Here is an 18,329-nt window from a genome sequence, read left to right as displayed (position 1 = left end):
CCGCGATTAGTGACCTCCACCTACAACGGACACTTTCCCATAGCCTCTGAACACGGGCTGAAGCTGCAGTTATATCAGCCCTCACGGAACCAATCAATTGTTTCATTGGCCAGGTCTACATGATATTTTGTCAAATTGCAGTACATGCTTGTTGTCTCTAAACCACGGAACAAGACTGCACTTTGGTCTCCACACTGCTGAACAACATGGCAATCCATTGTCGGCATTGGGACTTGCTTGACTCATTAAACAAATGATCAGATTCTCATTTGCACGCGCTTATCCTCTGCGAAAATACCCTCACAATATTCGATTGCTATCTTCAACCAAGTGAAAAGGACGCCATGTTTCGAAACTAGCCTCAAAGACTTATCAGTCATGACAGAAGCAATGGCCATGCACTGCGGCGTTGTATTGCTAAATCAAGTGAATGTGAAATCGTGGATTGTTTCCATGATAAGCACTTGCCGCGCGATCAAATTGTCTTACCTCGGAGGCATTTCATCTCTTAGATCTGGGACACAAACATTGGATTGAAGCAAGATGTGTCACGAGTCTCCATCTAACTTTCCTGGCAATAATCAACCAACCACGATGCTTGTAAGCCTTTCATCCCGTCTGATGCCGACTGGACCTTTTGCTCGGCCTTACCATTCAGATCTTCACCTGCATACGCGTATCGACGTGCCATCCGTCGTATTGACTACGAGAGTGACGGGGGTTCCCCGCATTATGCGCGGCCAAAATCACCGAACCATGCTGTCAATTCGATTCATGTGATGAGAAACAAAAGCTTGACGGTTCTTTAATTCACTCCCTTTCGCGTCTCCATTGGTTCAAGTCAGCTCAGTGTGACCTGTTCGTCCATGGTTTCTGGGGAAAGTCTCGCTTGACATCTCCCCGAGACCGATCCCTCACCGAAATCCTGGGTCATGATACGAACTTCGTGCTCATTCGCACCGAATACGATATCAACTGACATGTTATAACCCCAGAAATGCGTGAGGTCCATGAGCTATGCTGCAAAGAACCCCGACTGCCAAGGTACCCCGGATTTGGCCATTCCCAATACATAGCAAGATCGCGCCCCCGAAGAAACGAAGATAGATCAGGTCTATTGCTATGATTCGGCGTCTTCTCTCCCGACGCTGCGGGGATCTCAATGTCCGCGTTAGTACATAAAACCCAGGAGAATCTGGATGCACGGAATTCTGTCGAGCTGTCCCGCACTTGCCATCATCGTTTGTTGCATTGTTTACCAATTTCTTCACGGGGTCATTCAGCTTTCCTTGATCCATTACAAAAGCCATGAAACGGTTGCTTATGTTGGTGCTCGCCATCTTTCTGCCATGTTTACCCCTCTCTTTCGCTTCACTGTCCGAATTTGATAACCCTTCGACAGAGTTTCGCCCAAAGTTCCGATACTGGTATGTGCCTTTTCGGTCTCACTTTCTCACGGCAAAACGCTGCTAACCTTTGGCAGGCTCCCTGACGCCTCAGTTTCACATCAGTCTGTCGTTGAAGATGTCAACCTTCTTGCTGAAGTTGGAGCTGGAGGCCTCGAGTTCCTCCCATTCTACAACTACGGTCTGGGCCCGGCATTGACTGATTGGTCCATTTACGGATTTGGCACAGAGGCTTTCAAAGGGGTACTGGCGGCGGCTTTGAACGCAACTGCAGCCCATGGTCTGAAATTTGACCTCGCTTTTGGTGCCAATCAAGGCGCCGGTGTTCCCTCTGTGGTCGAAACCGTGGGCCTCGCCAAGGAGCTCGTGTACGGAAATATTACCGTTCCGTCTGGGAAGCTTTACTCAGGGCCAGTGCCAACGCCCAACGTACAGTACAACATCCTCACCGGCTTCATGAATACCCCAGAACCGTGGGGCGCCAACAACCTTGTGGCGGTCGTGGCCGGAAAGATCGTCACCGAAGTCCACTTAGCGGAATACTTCTACATGTCTGTTCTCGGGGAGGATACGTTGGTTGACCTAACCAACGTCACCAATCAGGGCACGCTCTCGTGGATCCTCCCGGAAGGGGATGGAACCTGGATCATTTTCGGTATCTACGAACGTTACACAAACCAGAGAAGCTGTGTCTCCATCGTGAATGCCACGACGTCCCTGGGTAACGGTTCTTGGATGGTGGATCACTGGAGTTCCGAGGGGGCCAAAAAGATGACAGACTTCTGGGACCAACAGATCCTATCAGATGATACGGTAGCTGCTCTTGTAAAGGAGGCTGGCGAATACGGTTCGTAATTCCTTGTTGTCCTCAAGCCCAATGCTGACTCGTATCTAGTTTGGGAAGACAGTATGGAGATGCAGGCTGCTTTGCCGTGGACCGATGGTCTAGCCTCCCGTTTTGAGTCCTTGAATGGTTACAGCATTACCAAGTACCTCCCCATTCTCTTCCATGCCACGAACGCATGGGGTGGGTACCTGCCGCCGTATAATGTCACTTACACCCTGGGCGAATACGCTACTGATGGGGGGCCTTACGTGCAAGACTACAAGTCAGCCCTTGGACAGGGCTATCTGGAGTATTTGGAGCACTACAACACCTGGGCCTCGGCCAAAGGCTTGAAGCTCTCCACGCAGCCTGCATACAATATGCCTGTCGATATGGTAAGGGCTCCTTTTTAATCTCCTTTTCCTCTCCTGTCGCACAATGTCGTATGCTGACATGAAATTGTCCAGACTCAAGCAGTAGCTCATGTCCAAGTCCCAGAACTGGAGTCTCTGGGTTTCTCCGAGAGCATCAACGAGTACCGTCAATTCACCGGAGCAGCCCATCTAGCTGGCCGCAACGTCATCTCAACTGAGCTTGGAGCGGTTCTTGGAAGTACCTACAAGCAGACCATCCCTAATCTAAAATCCCTCCTTGATGGTTCATTCGCCGCCGGTATCAACAACGTCGTTCTGCATGGCTACGCATATAGCGGGCAATATCCTGGGACAACCTGGCCGGGCTACACTCCCTTCCAGTACGAATACTCGGATATGTGGGGTCCTCGACAGCCGGCTTGGAGACATCTCAACGACCTCATGACATATTCTGCAAGGAATTCAATGATCATGAGGCGAGGCGTTCCAAAAGTTGATCTTGCTTTCTACTACTTTGAAGTTCCATTCATGTTTGGCGCTAGTGTGTACAACAAGAGCGATCTGAATGAATTTGGTATGATCAAGCTTTCCTTAGAAGTACTGTTCACTGACAATTCTCAGGATACACGTTTGAGTATCTGGGCCCCAGTAACCTCGTGTCTGACCGCGCCAAAGTTGTCGATGGAGTTCTTGCGCCAGAGGGACCCGGATACACAGCCTTGATAATCTACAACCAGTCGCAGATCACGCCCAACGCATCTTCGGCACTTGTCAGCTTCGCTCAAAGTGGTCTGCCGATCTACATTGTAGGGACTCTTCCGAATGTCACCATCGGGATCAACGGCCAGGAAGAAGTATCGTCCAGCATGGACGAACTCATGACCTACGATTCCGTTCAATTTCTTAGCACGGAGGCATTTTCTCCCTCTCTGCTCATTTCTGACGGCGTTTTGCCGCGTGCCAATACACATGGAAACTCTAATGCATCCAACCTCTACACGTTTGGGACATCAGACACTTCCTCCCAGAGCGATTACGTCTATCTATACAACACCGGCGAAGATGGCACCTTTGACATCTCGCTTTCCGCGCGCCCAAATACAGCCCCATTCATTCTCGACGCTTGGACTGGAAAGAGAATCGCTCTGGTCGTGTACCAGAACACCCCGACAGGCATCACGACGAGAGTCGGGCTGAAAGCACATCAAACGCTCATACTTGAACTCTCGGTATCCACTAAAAACAACCTCTTCGTCATTGAACACTCACCGAACGTCGAATCGATCCACAATTCTTCGTCGAAAAACCTTGACATATGGCTCCAGGGATCTGACGAGGCATGGCTGAAATTGAGCAACGGAACCCGGATTACTCTCCCTCCTGCCGCCAGCCCAGCTCAAGCTGTCATTAGTCTGAGCCCTTGGCATCTTGTCGTGAAATCATACGGCCCATCCGCCGACAATGACACCCTGGAAGGCGAAGTTGATATTATCGATGTTGGTCAGTTGGACAGTCTGAAGCCTTGGACAAACATCTCCGGCATCGAGCACCTTAGCGGGGTCGGTATATACTCCACCAACTTTGAATGGGTTGTCGACGACCACGCAGCCGTGACTATCGATTTTGGAACCGTGTTGAATACCTTAAGAGCTTGGGTAAATGGGAAGCAGCTTGCGCCGGTTGACCCGACAAACCCCGTGGCTGATATTTCGCGCTTCATCATTACAGGCAACAACACATTGAAAGTTGAGGTGACCACAACTCTGTTCAACTCAGTCAAGGCAAATGCAGATCGAGTCTTTAGCATCGGTCTTGGTCCGCAAACACCAGCGTACTACACTGAGGCGGTTTGGGAGAAGTTTGGTCTCATAGAGCCTGTAGAGCTGCGGTCTTTCAGGACCTTGACTGTTCCATTGAAATAACTACTGCACTATGTCCTACGTTGAAATAAACTACTGTACTATGTCCAAGTCAGGGCCTGGACCATTCCATCGAAATAAACTACTACACTGTCCCGGATGTGATCCTGGCTATCATTCGTTGGATCGTCTCCTGTCGAACCCTTCCTGTCTCTTCCCTTATGTACAATCTTTCTGTCCAATCTTGTCAGTTAAATCCTGCCTGCTGAGATACTGATTTGAGCCTCACGGGTGTATTTAACTCATTTCTCCATCATTCTGGTGCGATAACCCATCGTTCAGCCGATAATCGACTCAAGTAGAAGAACCGAAGTCAGGTCCGTTTGAGGACGGTTCAGAGTCGAGATTTCCCAGTTCGGGATACAGGGGTGGCAGAGGCTGGTAGTTGGGTGGGCTCGAACCGCCGGATCCCGACATCCCATTCAATTGCGTATTCTGCGATGCGGGCGTTTGGTTGGGGCGTGTTCTCAAACCCAGAGGATTGGGGGTATCCATGTTCGAGTGAGGGTTCTGCGGCATGGGGACTTGTTGCGGCACTGTTCCCGAAGGCTGAGGGACAGGAGCATTCATGTTTGGTGGATGATTCTGTGGCATGGCCGTCTGTTGCGGTGCTCCTGGTCGAGGCTGCAGCCTAGGGGAATCCGTCGGCACCCAACTAACGACATTTCTGCGTCTGTGTATGGGTCCTCTTCGACACCGGAGTTCGACGTTGATCCAGGATCGGCGCATACGAAGAGTTGTCTCGAAGTAATGGCAAATGACGTTGAACTCTCTGTTGTTCACACCCTCGACGTAATCTCCATAGTACCTTACGTGGCCTAGCTCGGTCTGGACAATTGACCAGGAAAGGCGCCTTCTAGCTTCCGCTGGCGTTTTTCCTCTGTAGCCCCAGAGATTGCAAACGTCTGGGACGGACAAATGCGTACCAATGAAGACCTTCCTCAAGTTATTGTTTGCTGTCATGATGGTTGATGTCGTATGTGTAGGACTGTTACAAGTGGTCGTGTCTCGGTCTGGACTCTGGGGTTTTCAACATAGTCTTGAACATGTCTGAGACAAGTCTATAGGGAGTGTGCACAGTTGAAAACGAATTCTTTATAGGGCGGGTTGAAAACTCTGTTCGCCTTTCTCGCGACCCATGCGACCCATCTCCACAAGTTCGCCTAGCCTTGCCGTTTAAACTTCAAAGACAGACCGGCTAGTACTGAGAACGAGGTTTCAGGCCTTCAAGGTAGAACCGCTTGAGCTTGGGTTGGCTGCCTGACTCCATGTTTTGGCATCGTTAGGCCTTCTATACGGCAGGTGTGTATGATCTTTGCGCATGTGTATGAGCCCGTTCCATGGTTCCGCCTTAGCACATTGGTCGAGCCAACGATCCATCGGGTGGCTCAATGACGACCTCTTCGGCTCTTGGACTCCCTTTTCCAAGCAGGCGTTCGTTTTCTGCTGGTTTGCTTGCATTCTGAGACGCATGTTAGTACGCACCAGACTCAAAGACTGGAGTTGGACACTAACCTGGCTACTACCAGGCTTGTCTCGATGATGCTCTGGCTAGCTTTGGGTTAATGGCGTGATGGTTGTTATCTGTTTTTAATTCAGCAACGTCTGGAGCAGTTCCGATCTTTATGCTCCGGAATGTATTTGGCCCCAAATCGAGGTAGCAATGGACTGGACTCGTTTGGGATCATGTTCTTTGGGGCCAATTTTTGCTGGGGCCGGTTGATGTGAAATTGTGAGAGCGTGGGGCCAATTATTATTTTGACTGCCATTCACCTCATACTTGGGGCCAGTTTCCAGTCTAAACTTCTTGCTGATTTCGGATCGACCTCTCTCAATATTCCCGTAGTATTGGTCTTACATCCCGCATTTCAACATGCATGGCGTTGATGGATCTGATCGCCGTTGGCATATTATTGGCCAAGCAAGGTTTTCTGTCTGACCTGTTCCAACGGGCAAAACATGTCAGCATATGTTTATGATGATAAGTCCAAACTACGAAATTTCTATCATTAGTACGAGTGTGGCAACTGCGTGCCTTTTCGTTCGAACTATATTCTTAAATAGTGTTCGAAGCTTGAAGTGCCGAAGACGTATTCCTCTTGACGGGCCAAACTCTTAGCCTTCCTCTCCTCCCTTTAAGAGACTTCAATCGACAGTTGGTGTGATGGCCACCGAAGACACTTTCCGCAAGGCCATTGGCGCAGTCCTTTTAACTCTGTCACTGACAATGTCCTCAGTCAAGCCATACATAGCGACTCGTTGTAAAACAAAAAATCAAGGCATCCAAGAGCTCTTCATGCATCTAAAGAAAGAGTTTGGTTCCTTAAATCGCTGCTCGAACTTCTTCAAACACTGCAGGAGTTATCAACCTGTTACTGGGTATGGATCATGCCCTGATTTTCACAAGCCATTCGAATACGTCAGAAAAAAGGCGTCGGGCATCTGGTGATAATCATGATGCAAGTAATGTTAACAGTCAATGTTACATTCAAAATTTTGCTCTCCAATATGTGATTGCCGCATTCAGGATGTGTTTGTAAGATTGCAGGAAGACAGTTGGTCGAGGTAGGAAGCAGCAACTTTGGGGTCAGAGCCGTAGACCTAAGAAAAAAACAAAACTGCGGTTTTGGCGGTTTCTCAAAGTCATATCTCTTTTTCTTCCATTTTCAGTTGCAAAAGCTCGACATACCAGCGATCGCAGTCAGCCACACGATTCGGTGAGAGTAAATGAGACGTGGCACGGAAACGCCGGACTTTGATGATAGCGGTGAAGGCCCCCAAAACTCCGAGCCAATCATGTCTCAGATTACTAATGATTTCTCGAAGATTCGCCCCGACTTCACCGAATAGCGCACGTTGCTGACGACTCCGCCCTTCACATTGGTTCGGCACCTTCAATCGCGGGGGAACCACTACCGTTGTTGGCATCGCTAAGTTTCAGCCCTACGCAAGGAAAGCACGCAATTCGTTTTCATCCATCATCATGAGCGGATCAAGTCTGACGTCGGCCACGGCGTTCTCGCCGTCGCTGGAGGCCATCAAGTTGGCCGCCAGCATGTACAATGCTGCGCGGGAGGGCAACAAGACGGTGCTCAAGGAGGCTCTGGAGGACGGGCTTCCGCCCAACTTGACGAATGAGAAGGGGGACACCTTGGTGAGCTTCCCCGGACGCCATGCTCGGCAGTTTGCAGCTTCACTGCCGGGGGCTTCGGCATATGGAAAGCACGGATGGCGGTAGCTAACATTTATTGCAGTTGATGTTGGCGGCATACTACGGTCACGCAGACACGGTGAAGCTCCTGATCCAACATGGAGCGGACCCTAACAGGTTGAACGACAAGCGCCAGAGCCCTATCGCGGGTGCCGTCTTCAAAGGCTTGGATGCAGTGATTGAGGTAAGTGAGAACGTCAGGGAGATTGCCTGAAATTCACCCATCATGAAGCATCAAAGAGATATTGGTGCCACGACTACCGGAGCTTGACGGCTGACGAATTCGGAACAGGTCCTCTTGGATGGCGGTGCTGATCCGGACTACGGCAAGCCTTCAGCCATGCAGTGTTTGTCGATGTTCAACGCGGAGGCGAAGTGGAAGGACAAGTTCGAATCGGCGCCAGGCCGAGGCAAGGCGAAGGCCGTCCCGCAGGACGGCGCCGAGGAACGCGCGCCTGAGAGATTCAAGGCATGAATGCCGGTGGGAGAGATTAAATCATCCGCAATTTTGATCACTGACTCATGGAAACTTTGTGACGGATATGGCTTTTCGGGATTCATCGCGCGAGCTGGAGTTGGGCAAGACATTCATTGATTTCATTCAAAAACATGCAATTCGTCTCGTTCTAGACGAGTAGATGCTTCATAGACCAGAGCGGTCTCACAATAAAATAGGGCATGGGAAAATCATTGCCGCGCAACATTCAGTGCTTGAATTTTTGACTGTCGCATAGGTTCGTACAAGTCTTCCACGTAAGATCCTAGTTCACCCCGCAAGCTCCCACAGGGGAGCAATAACCCGAGCAGCATTCGCCGTTCTGTCTGCAGGCTGTGGTTCGCGCACACGTTAGCCAGAAGAGTCCCGAGACGTCTGGATAGGTCGTATTGCGACTTACTGTCTCCGAATTTCTTCTTTCCAACGCATGAGACAACTGGGCCACGACGGGCCTCGAGCTTTGCAGGGACTGGCTCATTTTGATTCCCTGCCGGGACAGCTGCAGCGAGGCTCGCGAAGAGGAGAACAGCGTTGATGAACTTCATTTTTATGTCGGTCGAAGAAACGGAGTTCTCTTTGCTGTAAGCTCTGGGTCAAGTATGAGAAAGAAAAGGCTTTGGGTGAGATGACGACCTTTCAATGCTGAACAAGTAATCCAGAGGCTAGATTTATAGATTTCACGGGTCCTTTGCAACGACGCATCACCATTGGATACGATTAGCTGCGATTTCCAATTACAGTAGAACATGCCTATCTGAAGGAAATGATTCATGTTCCAAAACTCTCACAAATTAATTTTGACCGACTACGGTGGGCCTGAAGACTGTAGTTGCGATTGACCTCCGAGTGGATTTAGCCGGTGATACAGCATTACGGCAGTTTCAAAGTACCTACGCATATGCTCCGTGCTCATTGAACTGATCCCATGCAAGCAAGCGTGGACAGCCGCCGGCGACGTTCCAGGCAAATATGAAAGTCGCCGCCGGACATCGGCGCGCCCTAATATTACTGGATATGCGTCCTAGTCAAATCGCTTGCCAGGGTGTTTCACTTGGAATTTGCGCATCAATTGACCATCTTTACACGGCGTTAGCATAGCCTCGATACGAACACTCGTCTTTCATCCACCAATACGAAAACATCCGAATGTGGAACCTGTAAAACTCTAGGAACCGGAGGCTAAGGTTTGATATAGTAGCTGTAGAGAAAGACCTAAATTGGATGTCTAGCGCATTTATCCAATAAGCTTTCATTTAGTTAAAGTATATGCGGGTAACCTACTGGTATTTTCCTAGTCCCCATAACTCGATCTCGTTCTCCAGTTGCCCTTGTTGCAGAAATGGCTAACAGTTCCCACGGCCCCCGAATAACGACGGGATTTGAATTGCGCGGCCACGATATTTGGGCCGCCGGGTGATCTACTCTCATGCCCGCCGGGAAAATCACAGTCTCGATGTTCGATTTCCGCGGTTAGGGGCAAATTAGCTCGCTAAATTATATTGACGTGCAATCCTCTACGCATCATTCTAAGAGGCTTTGAGAAACCATTCAGCAACAAGGAGGATTCATGTTGGAGTTCTGGGTAACTCAAGAGATGTATTCACCTGGTAAGTTAAGCCAGAGTCAATTCTGGGGACACAATGAGCAAGCACAGTGAAGCTTCTGGTCCGTTCTGGGCGCCAGTTCGTCCTGTAGATGAAGGTTTGTGGGCCAGCTTTGCCGATCAGAAGCTTCATTCAGACGGAACTAATTACATGTTACCCCGCATGCGCATTCAATTTCCTCGTCTTTGTGTCTGATCATGCCGATTGGCGCCCGTCGGCTACATTGATTGACACCGGACAAGGGCTACCATCGTACCATGAACCCTGCAATGCTTTTGCGACTACATTAGGTGTTGCTGATTCTCAAACCTAGAACGGGGGCGAAATCACGAATTTCAACATCAGCAAGAAAGTAAAGCAACGAAGACTTCATACCTTCCATACGAGTGAGCTGAAGACACAGTACACAAGTTGTCTCCCTTGTAAGCTAAGTATGATCCGGACGAGGGGAAATGATGTTGCAATTTATCAAATGTATATGAAAGTCTGCGAGAGAACTACGGAAAGATATTACTAGATCAACTTGAAACCAATTAAACCCTACCCGTTAGTCTTCTTTGGCCTACCCGCAACGCCTCGTCCTGCCTGGCATACATTGACATGTTGGATCTGATTTAGATGGTTGCTTTCCGCACCCTCTTTCTCACAAATACACCGGAACCTGGGCCTATGGTACGTGCAAGTCTTTCCCCGAGAGATGTTGCTCAGGTGTCTCCGATAATGATCCTTGCGAGGGGTTGAGTACCCGCATCGACACTCGTATGACTTGGTTGCTTCTTCGGCATGAGCCTTCGAATGGTAGTGACGCCGGAGATCTTTTGGGCTTGCGAAAGACCGAGTACAGCCCATTTTGCATGAATACCTCTGCTTGTGGTTGACTTGGGGAAGCAGAGCTGGGCGTGGTGTACTTGAAATATCTTGTGGTCTGATGGGTGCCGGCGAAGGACTCGACGATATCAGGGGCTCGAGCTGACCTGAGCTGTCGTAAGACGGCGCATCTGTAGTGGCCACGCTCATTTTCTGCCTCCGCCTATCAAAGCATTCTGCGGCCGCGGGCGTGGCTTGAGGGTAGTGAAACGATGGCGATGTGGGTGCTGTAGGAAAAGTCGACATCTCTACATTATTTCTCAAAGTATCCAAATATCCCGTCGAAAAGGACCAATCCTCTGCCAGAAATGACCACAATTCTGACTCGTTGTTCCGCTGCGTGCTTGCATTCGATGAGGACACGATGTCATCACTTGTCAATTGTTCCTTTCCTGACAGGTCATCGAAGGAACTTCCCACATTTTCGACCGAGAATGTGGCTTGAAATAGCGCATTCTCGGGAAGCTTTACAGGTATGATTGGACATAGTGAATGATTAAAATTAAAATCAAAGTTAAAATAAAGATCGGGGCTTTCGTAGAAGTGTGTAGGAGAGGCAGAGGTTTGCAATTCAGGTTCTCGACTGGGCGGAATGTGACAAGCGCGGGGTGCCGAGATCCCCGCCCTTTGACGTTTGTTACGGGAGTGATATGCAGGGCGCTGAGATCCTGCAGCGTATCCAAGAGAAAGCTTTGCTACAAGCAAAGAACGTCGATTTTTGCCGTCTTCAAACAATTGGGATTGGCTTCAGCCGAGGACAAGTGTGCGTGCGGGATGTCAGCTATTTATGGACATCGGGGGCATCGCACCTACGCCAGTTTCAAGGGCATGGTAAACTGGCCCCAAATGGCTTGGTCTTCAAATAGCGCAATGCAGTCAGATCTGAGAACTGGCCCCAGACAGGCCAGATGCTCTTATTGGTGCTGGTTCGGGTTTGGCACTGGGAGCATAGAGCGTCAGCTTGCAGCGTTCGATAAGCCCGAATGACTGGCCAATACGGAGACGGATTGGCGCCCTTTTTGCACTTTCATCGAAACGAGGCGACACGCTTACGGTTGTCTAGGTCTGGGCATGTAAATCATTGGCAGCAGAAAGATTACATGTACTGGTTCATCGTTCGAACCAGGAAGACCTATCATTTTCGCACTTGACGACTTCTGCATTTACATCCATCCTCGAATCCTCAAAGCGGCTACGGCTGGAATTTCCAAAAACCTTCAACTGTTGAAGAGAGAAATGATGAGCATGCTCCGTTTGCTTTGAGCAAAACCGAAAATCAAAGGGCAAAGAGGCAGCGAAGAAGAGACAGGACCAATGTACAAATTAGGGATGACCAAAGTAATTGCACGTTCTATCTCTAGGTGGGCGGATGAGGCGTTTTGCTACATGTCTTGCTATTCAATATGTCAATCATTCACTCGATTGAAAGCTACCCATGCGCTTCTGATAGCAGCTGTGCAGTGAGCGGGTTTCCTCTTATATGATACCAATCGTCAGAAACGACTCTTTGATGATCAGAGGGCACTGCGATGTGGTGCTAATAGTGTGTAAACATCCTACTTTTCTCTCCCAAAACCAAAGATGAAATCTAATATTTCATAAGATGGACCTTTTTCGGGCCAGTGAACAGGCGATTCATCATGTGACTTTACGATCATCGAGCCATGAGGAGCAAAGGAGGTTGCGCAAGCTCAGGCGTCGGGGGATGCTTAACACCTAACATGGCAAGTTACTTTGGGAACAACAGATAGTCAATCATAGTGATACGCAGAACTTCAGGATAGCCCAATTCAATCTGGCTGGATTAGTATGGTTCTTAACTAGTTCGTACAAACAAAAGACCAAACCTATTTGTCCCCACAATGTGGTGCGGCATCAATAAGGCATCTTACATCGAGTATTCCTCATGATTAATGCTGCATCAAGACAAATGGTAGATAAGGTCCTCCTGGCTACCTTTGAACCAGATTGCACTGGCTTGCTTCCTAATAGTCGCTCTCCAGCCGGCCACACAGCCCCTCTCAAGATGCAATTCCTGCTCCGTCAATCGTGAGGGGAATGACGGCATAAGCAGCTAACCTCTTGAATCCCACACTAGTAATTGCTGACGGGGTATGGGCTCCAATCGGACGATGTTGCTGGGCCTCATCGCGAGATCCTGGGTTGACTGGGCTAGAAGCACTCATGTTGATTGGACGCAAGCTATTAGTTCATGTTGTCGGGAGCGCGCCCGTGTCTTTGATTGAGGGCTGAGACATACAAGTAGGATTGAGAAAGGCGGCAAACTCAATTGCAAAGCGTGTGCTGCTTGACACCATTCAATTGTGACGGGACCGGCTGCCCAGAGTCAAGTGTGGGAAACTGGAAATTCGAAACTTTCAACCCGTCTCATTGAGGCCTGAGACATGGACCGTTTAGCGGCCCCATAGCTACCCCAACGTCTCCCGCGAAGGTACTGGCAGTTCAAGTACTGTATCTCAGTGGCGTGGACGCTGGCTTCTGGTTTAATAACGGAGGAGGGCCTCCGAAGACCGCATCTAGAAACCCTCGATATATGCTAGCTCCCTGCTGGTGGCTGTACTGTGGTCATTTTTGGTACTGACGACAGGCCCCTACTAGCCGTACCTGGCGGGATCTAAAAGATTCATGTCTCGGGTCTCAAGATCCCGTGCCACCTCGGCGCCCTGGTGTAGATCCCATTGACATCGGATGTAAGGACAACGCTGGCTCTATGACGTAAAGTTAGCAAGCCCCGTCGTTTCCCATATCGAGTGAACTTATCACAGTCTATATACAATATGTCAAGTAATCGCTGATTACTGTCATAATCATCATAACAATGTTATGTGTATCTATCATCTTGAACTTCTCGATAATTAATCGTATTAGGGGTGTCACACTTAGGGATTTTTGTTGATCTGGACAGCGGCGGTCCAGGGGCGGTATACCATAATTGCAATGTCAAAGTCTGGTCGTCATGACGCCCTTATCGTTAGACTCTGATTTCACCATTCAGCCACTAGTGATGGTAACGGGCCGCTCCGGTGGTCTTAGATTGCCCCGCACTGAGCGGTAAGCTGTTCGTATGGCAGCTTGGTTCTTGTGATCAGGCGCGTTAGCGGACGACATGATATGTGATATTACTACAACCAAGCCTGCCACATCGCCCTGTGCACAAAAGTCAACACCAATCCATTCCGTTTTGAGACATGTGTCTTCCAGGTTGTACCCGGAGATGCTTTGTGATGTTAGGGCTAGCGGAAGATGCCTCAAACAGTGAGATGGATATGATGAGAAAGAGGTTGTAGTACACACAAGCTATTTAGGTAGTACTTCAATTGCACTGGAGACGCGATATTATCTATGACGTGAGTCTGTCTTACCATGTCAAGACCAAACTCAATCTTGACAAGTGTGTTAAGTAGCTTGAGCAGCCGAAAGTTCAACGCAAGTCGATGGGGAGCATCTTCGCAAAATATCCAATCTGATTAGAGTGCAAACGTACCGAGACGGGGCGGAGTGATTCGGTGTCTTAATTTCTAACTTACTTTTACGTCAGGGAACCAATAATCATCTTCGGGGTGGTCGTCCTGTTCCCAGCTGAAAGCTTTCAGCTCGCTTCTGTGGTAGATCATCGACGATCGACGCCATTTCGAACCACCAAGAACCGCAAGAGCTGATATTGTGTGCTGTACAGGAGAGAATGACGATACACGAGGGGGACTCCACCGCTGCTTTCTCTAGTAATGCGGATTATCCGGATTAAGCCTCTGCTGGGCTAGGTATCGAGTTCTCCATTGTCAACACTGATAAAAGGTGAGATCAACCCAAGCAATGATCACAAAATTTCTCAACCAGAATCATTGAATCAATTACTGAACCACCTTATTCATTCTCCTCAGTACCACCACAATGGGTTTCCAATTCGACAGTCCCGCCAAAGACAACAACGGCGCTTATTACTACAATGATGGCGATGTCAAGGTCATTCGGGTTCCCCTTTCCAACGAATGTTATGGTGACCTGCGCATGGACCACGAGCAGCTCAAGGAGTGGTTCGGCATCAGCAACGACAATTTGCCTGATCTCCCAGCATACTATATCAGCCCCCGTCTTGACACTACTTGGGAGGGTTATTATAATGATGGTTCAAACAAGGGCTGGTGGAGAATCACTGGTGACATTGTGGCGTATAAACCGATCGAATGGGTTCCGTCCGTTGCACGGATTCGAGACTTTCCCAAGAATAGCATCGTCACGAAAATCGAAAAGGAGCGGGTAGAGACTACTACCACGAAACTTTATGCAAAGGCAGGGTTCTCTCTGGAGATCTCAGGCGGTGGAAACTTCATGGGAATGAAGGCGGAAGCCAAGGCAACAACAGAGACAGGTGTCGAATTCGAGCGCGAGGTCAAGAATGTCGACAAGTACACTCAGGAGGGAAAGGTTGGCGATGAACCGCTCGTCGAAGTTGCAATTGGACTTATGCTCCGTGTTGAAGAGGTTTACACCCACAACGTCAACATCTGGCTCGACGACCGAGGACAAAGCGACTCAATGGGCTGGTCTGGTGGCCCCGGTTGGAACGACATCTGGATCCCCTCGCGGGCACTCAGCCGGGTCGACGGTCTTCAATTCTCAAACATCCGCATGAGCGGCACTGGGTATTCCTCAGGGCTTTATGTCCAGACTCTTCCTGTATTTAATGACAAGAAGGAATTGGGAGACATTCATCTTGCTCTGAGCAGCAAGGGTTGGACAGACTGGTATGCCTATACGGTTGGGAAGAAAGGGAAGAGTACGGGACGCCAGCTTTTGGCTTACCCGAACTACAACCCGTCTACGACTCTTATGCCAGTTAACAAGGCGCCACCCAAGGAATAGCAGAACAGCGCTGGTCTGTACACGCTTCGCCGGTCCCGGTCACAAGCACACGGTTGCCTCATATTACGTTTACCACCACATTCATTTGTCAATAATAGGCCAGATTCACGGTCTAGTACCTACCTAATCATTTACACTTTTGATAGCCTGTGAATATGTCGCACTTTCCTGGTGTCCAACTCTAGCTACCTAATCGATTTCACAGGGTCAGAGCACATATTAGCACGGTCCAATTTGATACGTGAGAATAGGTGACGATCTACATGATAGGCGTCTGTACTACTTATGATTATACCATAATAGGCGTCAAGTAAGACAAGCCCAGCTCGCCCGCGGCCCCAGCCGAATCTGAATGTGATAAGCAATTCTCTTATCCAAGGCAGGAAAGCTCATGGCGATCTGGAAGTACCCTGCATGAGATCATCAGCGACTCGAGACTTGTCCAAGGGCTACATATATATAAGGGGGTGCGGCCTTCGATTCACCATTGTTTAAATCCCCAACATTCGTGGTTGCTCCATAATATCATCCTTCTAGCCACTGTTCTTCATCTTAACCATCAACAACTGAAGGCGGAGTGGTCAGTTGGAAAATGGCACGCTACTCTTGTTTCCTGCTTTTTCGATTTATTCTCCTACTCTATGTTTGCCACTTCTCACACTCTTTGCACTTGCAACAGTCACACAAGCAACCACAACAACAGCGCCTCATGACTGCCAAGACCAATGACGACCACTTGATGCTTATTGGCGCCCGGGGAAGATGCTGGATGCGGCTCGGATCTTGGTGTTTGTACAAGTGTTATCCTAAGAGGGTCATCGTACAAAACGCCTCACGCCATGTCGTGTGGAAATGGGACCTCGACAACATCAAGCAGGAAGGTATCGCCCCAAAAATAAAAGCCTGCATTGAAAATTCGGATTCTATTACCGAGGTCAAGCGGGTGGCGAATGGCAGCAAGGTTGTGGCAATCGTTGGCAGTGCGGCCATGATCTTTGATGTGCCATCCGCTTCCAACCACAACACTCATCCAATTCGCTTCGCCATTTGTGTAAAGAATACCCATACACTGGAGTTGCTGCCGAACGATTTTCTCGCTGCCGCAACGACTGGAAAAGTTCAATCAGACGGCATCGAGATCTACGACCTTCGCACCTCAGCTCCTCGTGTCGACAGGCCCGATCCAACCCCCGTGCAAACCATTCGAGGTTTCCCGGCGGTACATGGGCTCCTATGGGATGAAAAGGATTGCAGGCTATGGGCTGTTGGGAACGACAAGTCTCCAGAGGGCGATGAACGTAGCCAGGGAGTTTTACGTGGTTTCTCTTTCGCACCGAAGTCGGACCGGAGTACTGTACTACAGGCTTCCGATTCAGAAAAAGACGAGTTGATCATTCGTCCCACCGGTCGATTGACAGTGGAGTGGGGATCGGGAACTAAATGGTGGAACGGTCCTTATGATCTTGTCGCTATTCCTAATGGTCGCAAGATCCTGGTTACCAGTGACCTAAGTGTCGTCGGAGTAGATCTCGAGTCACGGGGTTTCTTGGATGAGTCCGAGGTGAACAAGACCTTGGAAGGCTTCACCCTAATGGGTAATCGGCATGAGCTTCCGAGATCTGATATCAAGAGCATAAGTATCAACGGACAAGGCCAAGTAATTTATATTCTTTCTTCCCTTCTAACTTTTCTTCTTCGCAGTTTGCCGCCTAGAGGCGTACCTTATTAACTACTATATAACTCTAATAGGGAAATATATAGAGGGTTATAGTATAACCTCTATAGCTAACCTATAAGGTATATAAAGGGGATTTTTAAGCCCTCTAACTAAGTTAGCTAGAAGTAACCCCTTATTATACTATAGTTTAAATTTAAAGTACTCTAAAATAAATCTTATATATACCTCCTACTTAATTAATATAACCTTTATTACTAATAATATTAAATATCTAAAAAAAACTAATTTACTATATATTTAATAATAACTTAGTTATATCTTTATAACTAAGAATAATAATATAATATTCCTATATCTCTATTACAGTTAGCTATCTAATAGTAAGGTCTACTAACAGAAACTAGGGATTAATACGCTATAATAGTACACTAAGGTTATAGTCTAAGTTATAAGTTATAAGCTATAGTAGATTAGATCTTTTAGAGACTAAAGTAATTAGTCTTAAGTTTAATAAGTAATTTATAGTAAAAGTAAGCTAAAAGTATCTATAAGGATAAATACTAAGTTAATTACTAAAAAGCTATAGAAGTCTAACTATAAACTAAATTTAAGGTTATACTATATATAAGTCTTAAATAGTTCTTTTATTTAATTTACTAATTCTTAACTAAGTACTAATAAGTACTTAGTAATTACTAATAAGTACTTAGTAGTCCTTACTAAGTACTTAGTAATTTATACTATTTACTTAGTTTTATTTTATTATTATATAACTTATATTATAGTTCTTCTATTTTCTAAGTAAGTTCCTATTATTCTTATAATTTTATAGTATAAATATCCTATCCTAGTTACCTATTACCTAAGTAAGTTAGTTAACTATTATTTATATATAATAAGTTATAATATTAGGTCCCCTCTCTAAAAGTCTTATCCTTAAAGCTTAATATAAATAAGTTATTAGTTTTAAGTTAGAGATCTATTAATTATACTTCCTATTATTACTTATAATATTAATATTATATTAGGTTATATTATTAAAAATCCTATAATTTCTATACTTT

At 47.7% G+C, this 18,329-nt stretch overlaps 3 protein-coding genes across 3 annotated transcripts; all 3 read left to right on the top strand.

Moving 5' to 3' along the window:
- Nucleotides 1-1,308: 1,308 nt before the first annotated feature.
- GCG54_00002733 (uncharacterized protein) lies at nt 1,309-4,528 on the top strand (the record flags this gene model as incomplete). Its single annotated transcript, XM_045402816.1, has 5 exons — nt 1,309-1,427; nt 1,484-2,253; nt 2,302-2,627; nt 2,700-3,180; nt 3,228-4,528. 5 exons carry the CDS (start codon nt 1,309-1,311, stop codon nt 4,526-4,528), a joined length of 2,997 nt encoding a protein of 998 aa, XP_045269434.1.
- A 2,980-nt stretch (nt 4,529-7,508) lies between these two features.
- On the top strand, nt 7,509-8,211 carry GCG54_00002732 (uncharacterized protein; the record flags this gene model as incomplete). The annotated part of the gene is made up of 3 exons (XM_045402815.1): nt 7,509-7,679; nt 7,780-7,920; nt 8,029-8,211. 3 exons carry the CDS (start codon nt 7,509-7,511, stop codon nt 8,209-8,211), a joined length of 495 nt encoding a protein of 164 aa, XP_045269433.1.
- Nucleotides 8,212-14,615: 6,404 nt separating this feature from the next.
- GCG54_00002731 (uncharacterized protein) lies at nt 14,616-15,587 on the top strand (the record flags this gene model as incomplete). Its single annotated transcript, XM_045402814.1, has 1 exon — nt 14,616-15,587. One exon carries the CDS (start codon nt 14,616-14,618, stop codon nt 15,585-15,587), a length of 972 nt encoding a protein of 323 aa, XP_045269432.1.
- Nucleotides 15,588-18,329: the final 2,742 nt, after the last annotated feature.

Source organism: Colletotrichum gloeosporioides, assembly GCF_011800055.1.
Source record: "Colletotrichum gloeosporioides strain Lc1 chromosome Unknown consensus_13, whole genome shotgun sequence".
Classification (NCBI taxonomy): Eukaryota; Fungi; Ascomycota; class Sordariomycetes; order Glomerellales; family Glomerellaceae; genus Colletotrichum; species Colletotrichum gloeosporioides.
Note: the sequence above shows the minus strand (reverse complement) of the source record. Positions and strands in the feature narration are given on the sequence as shown.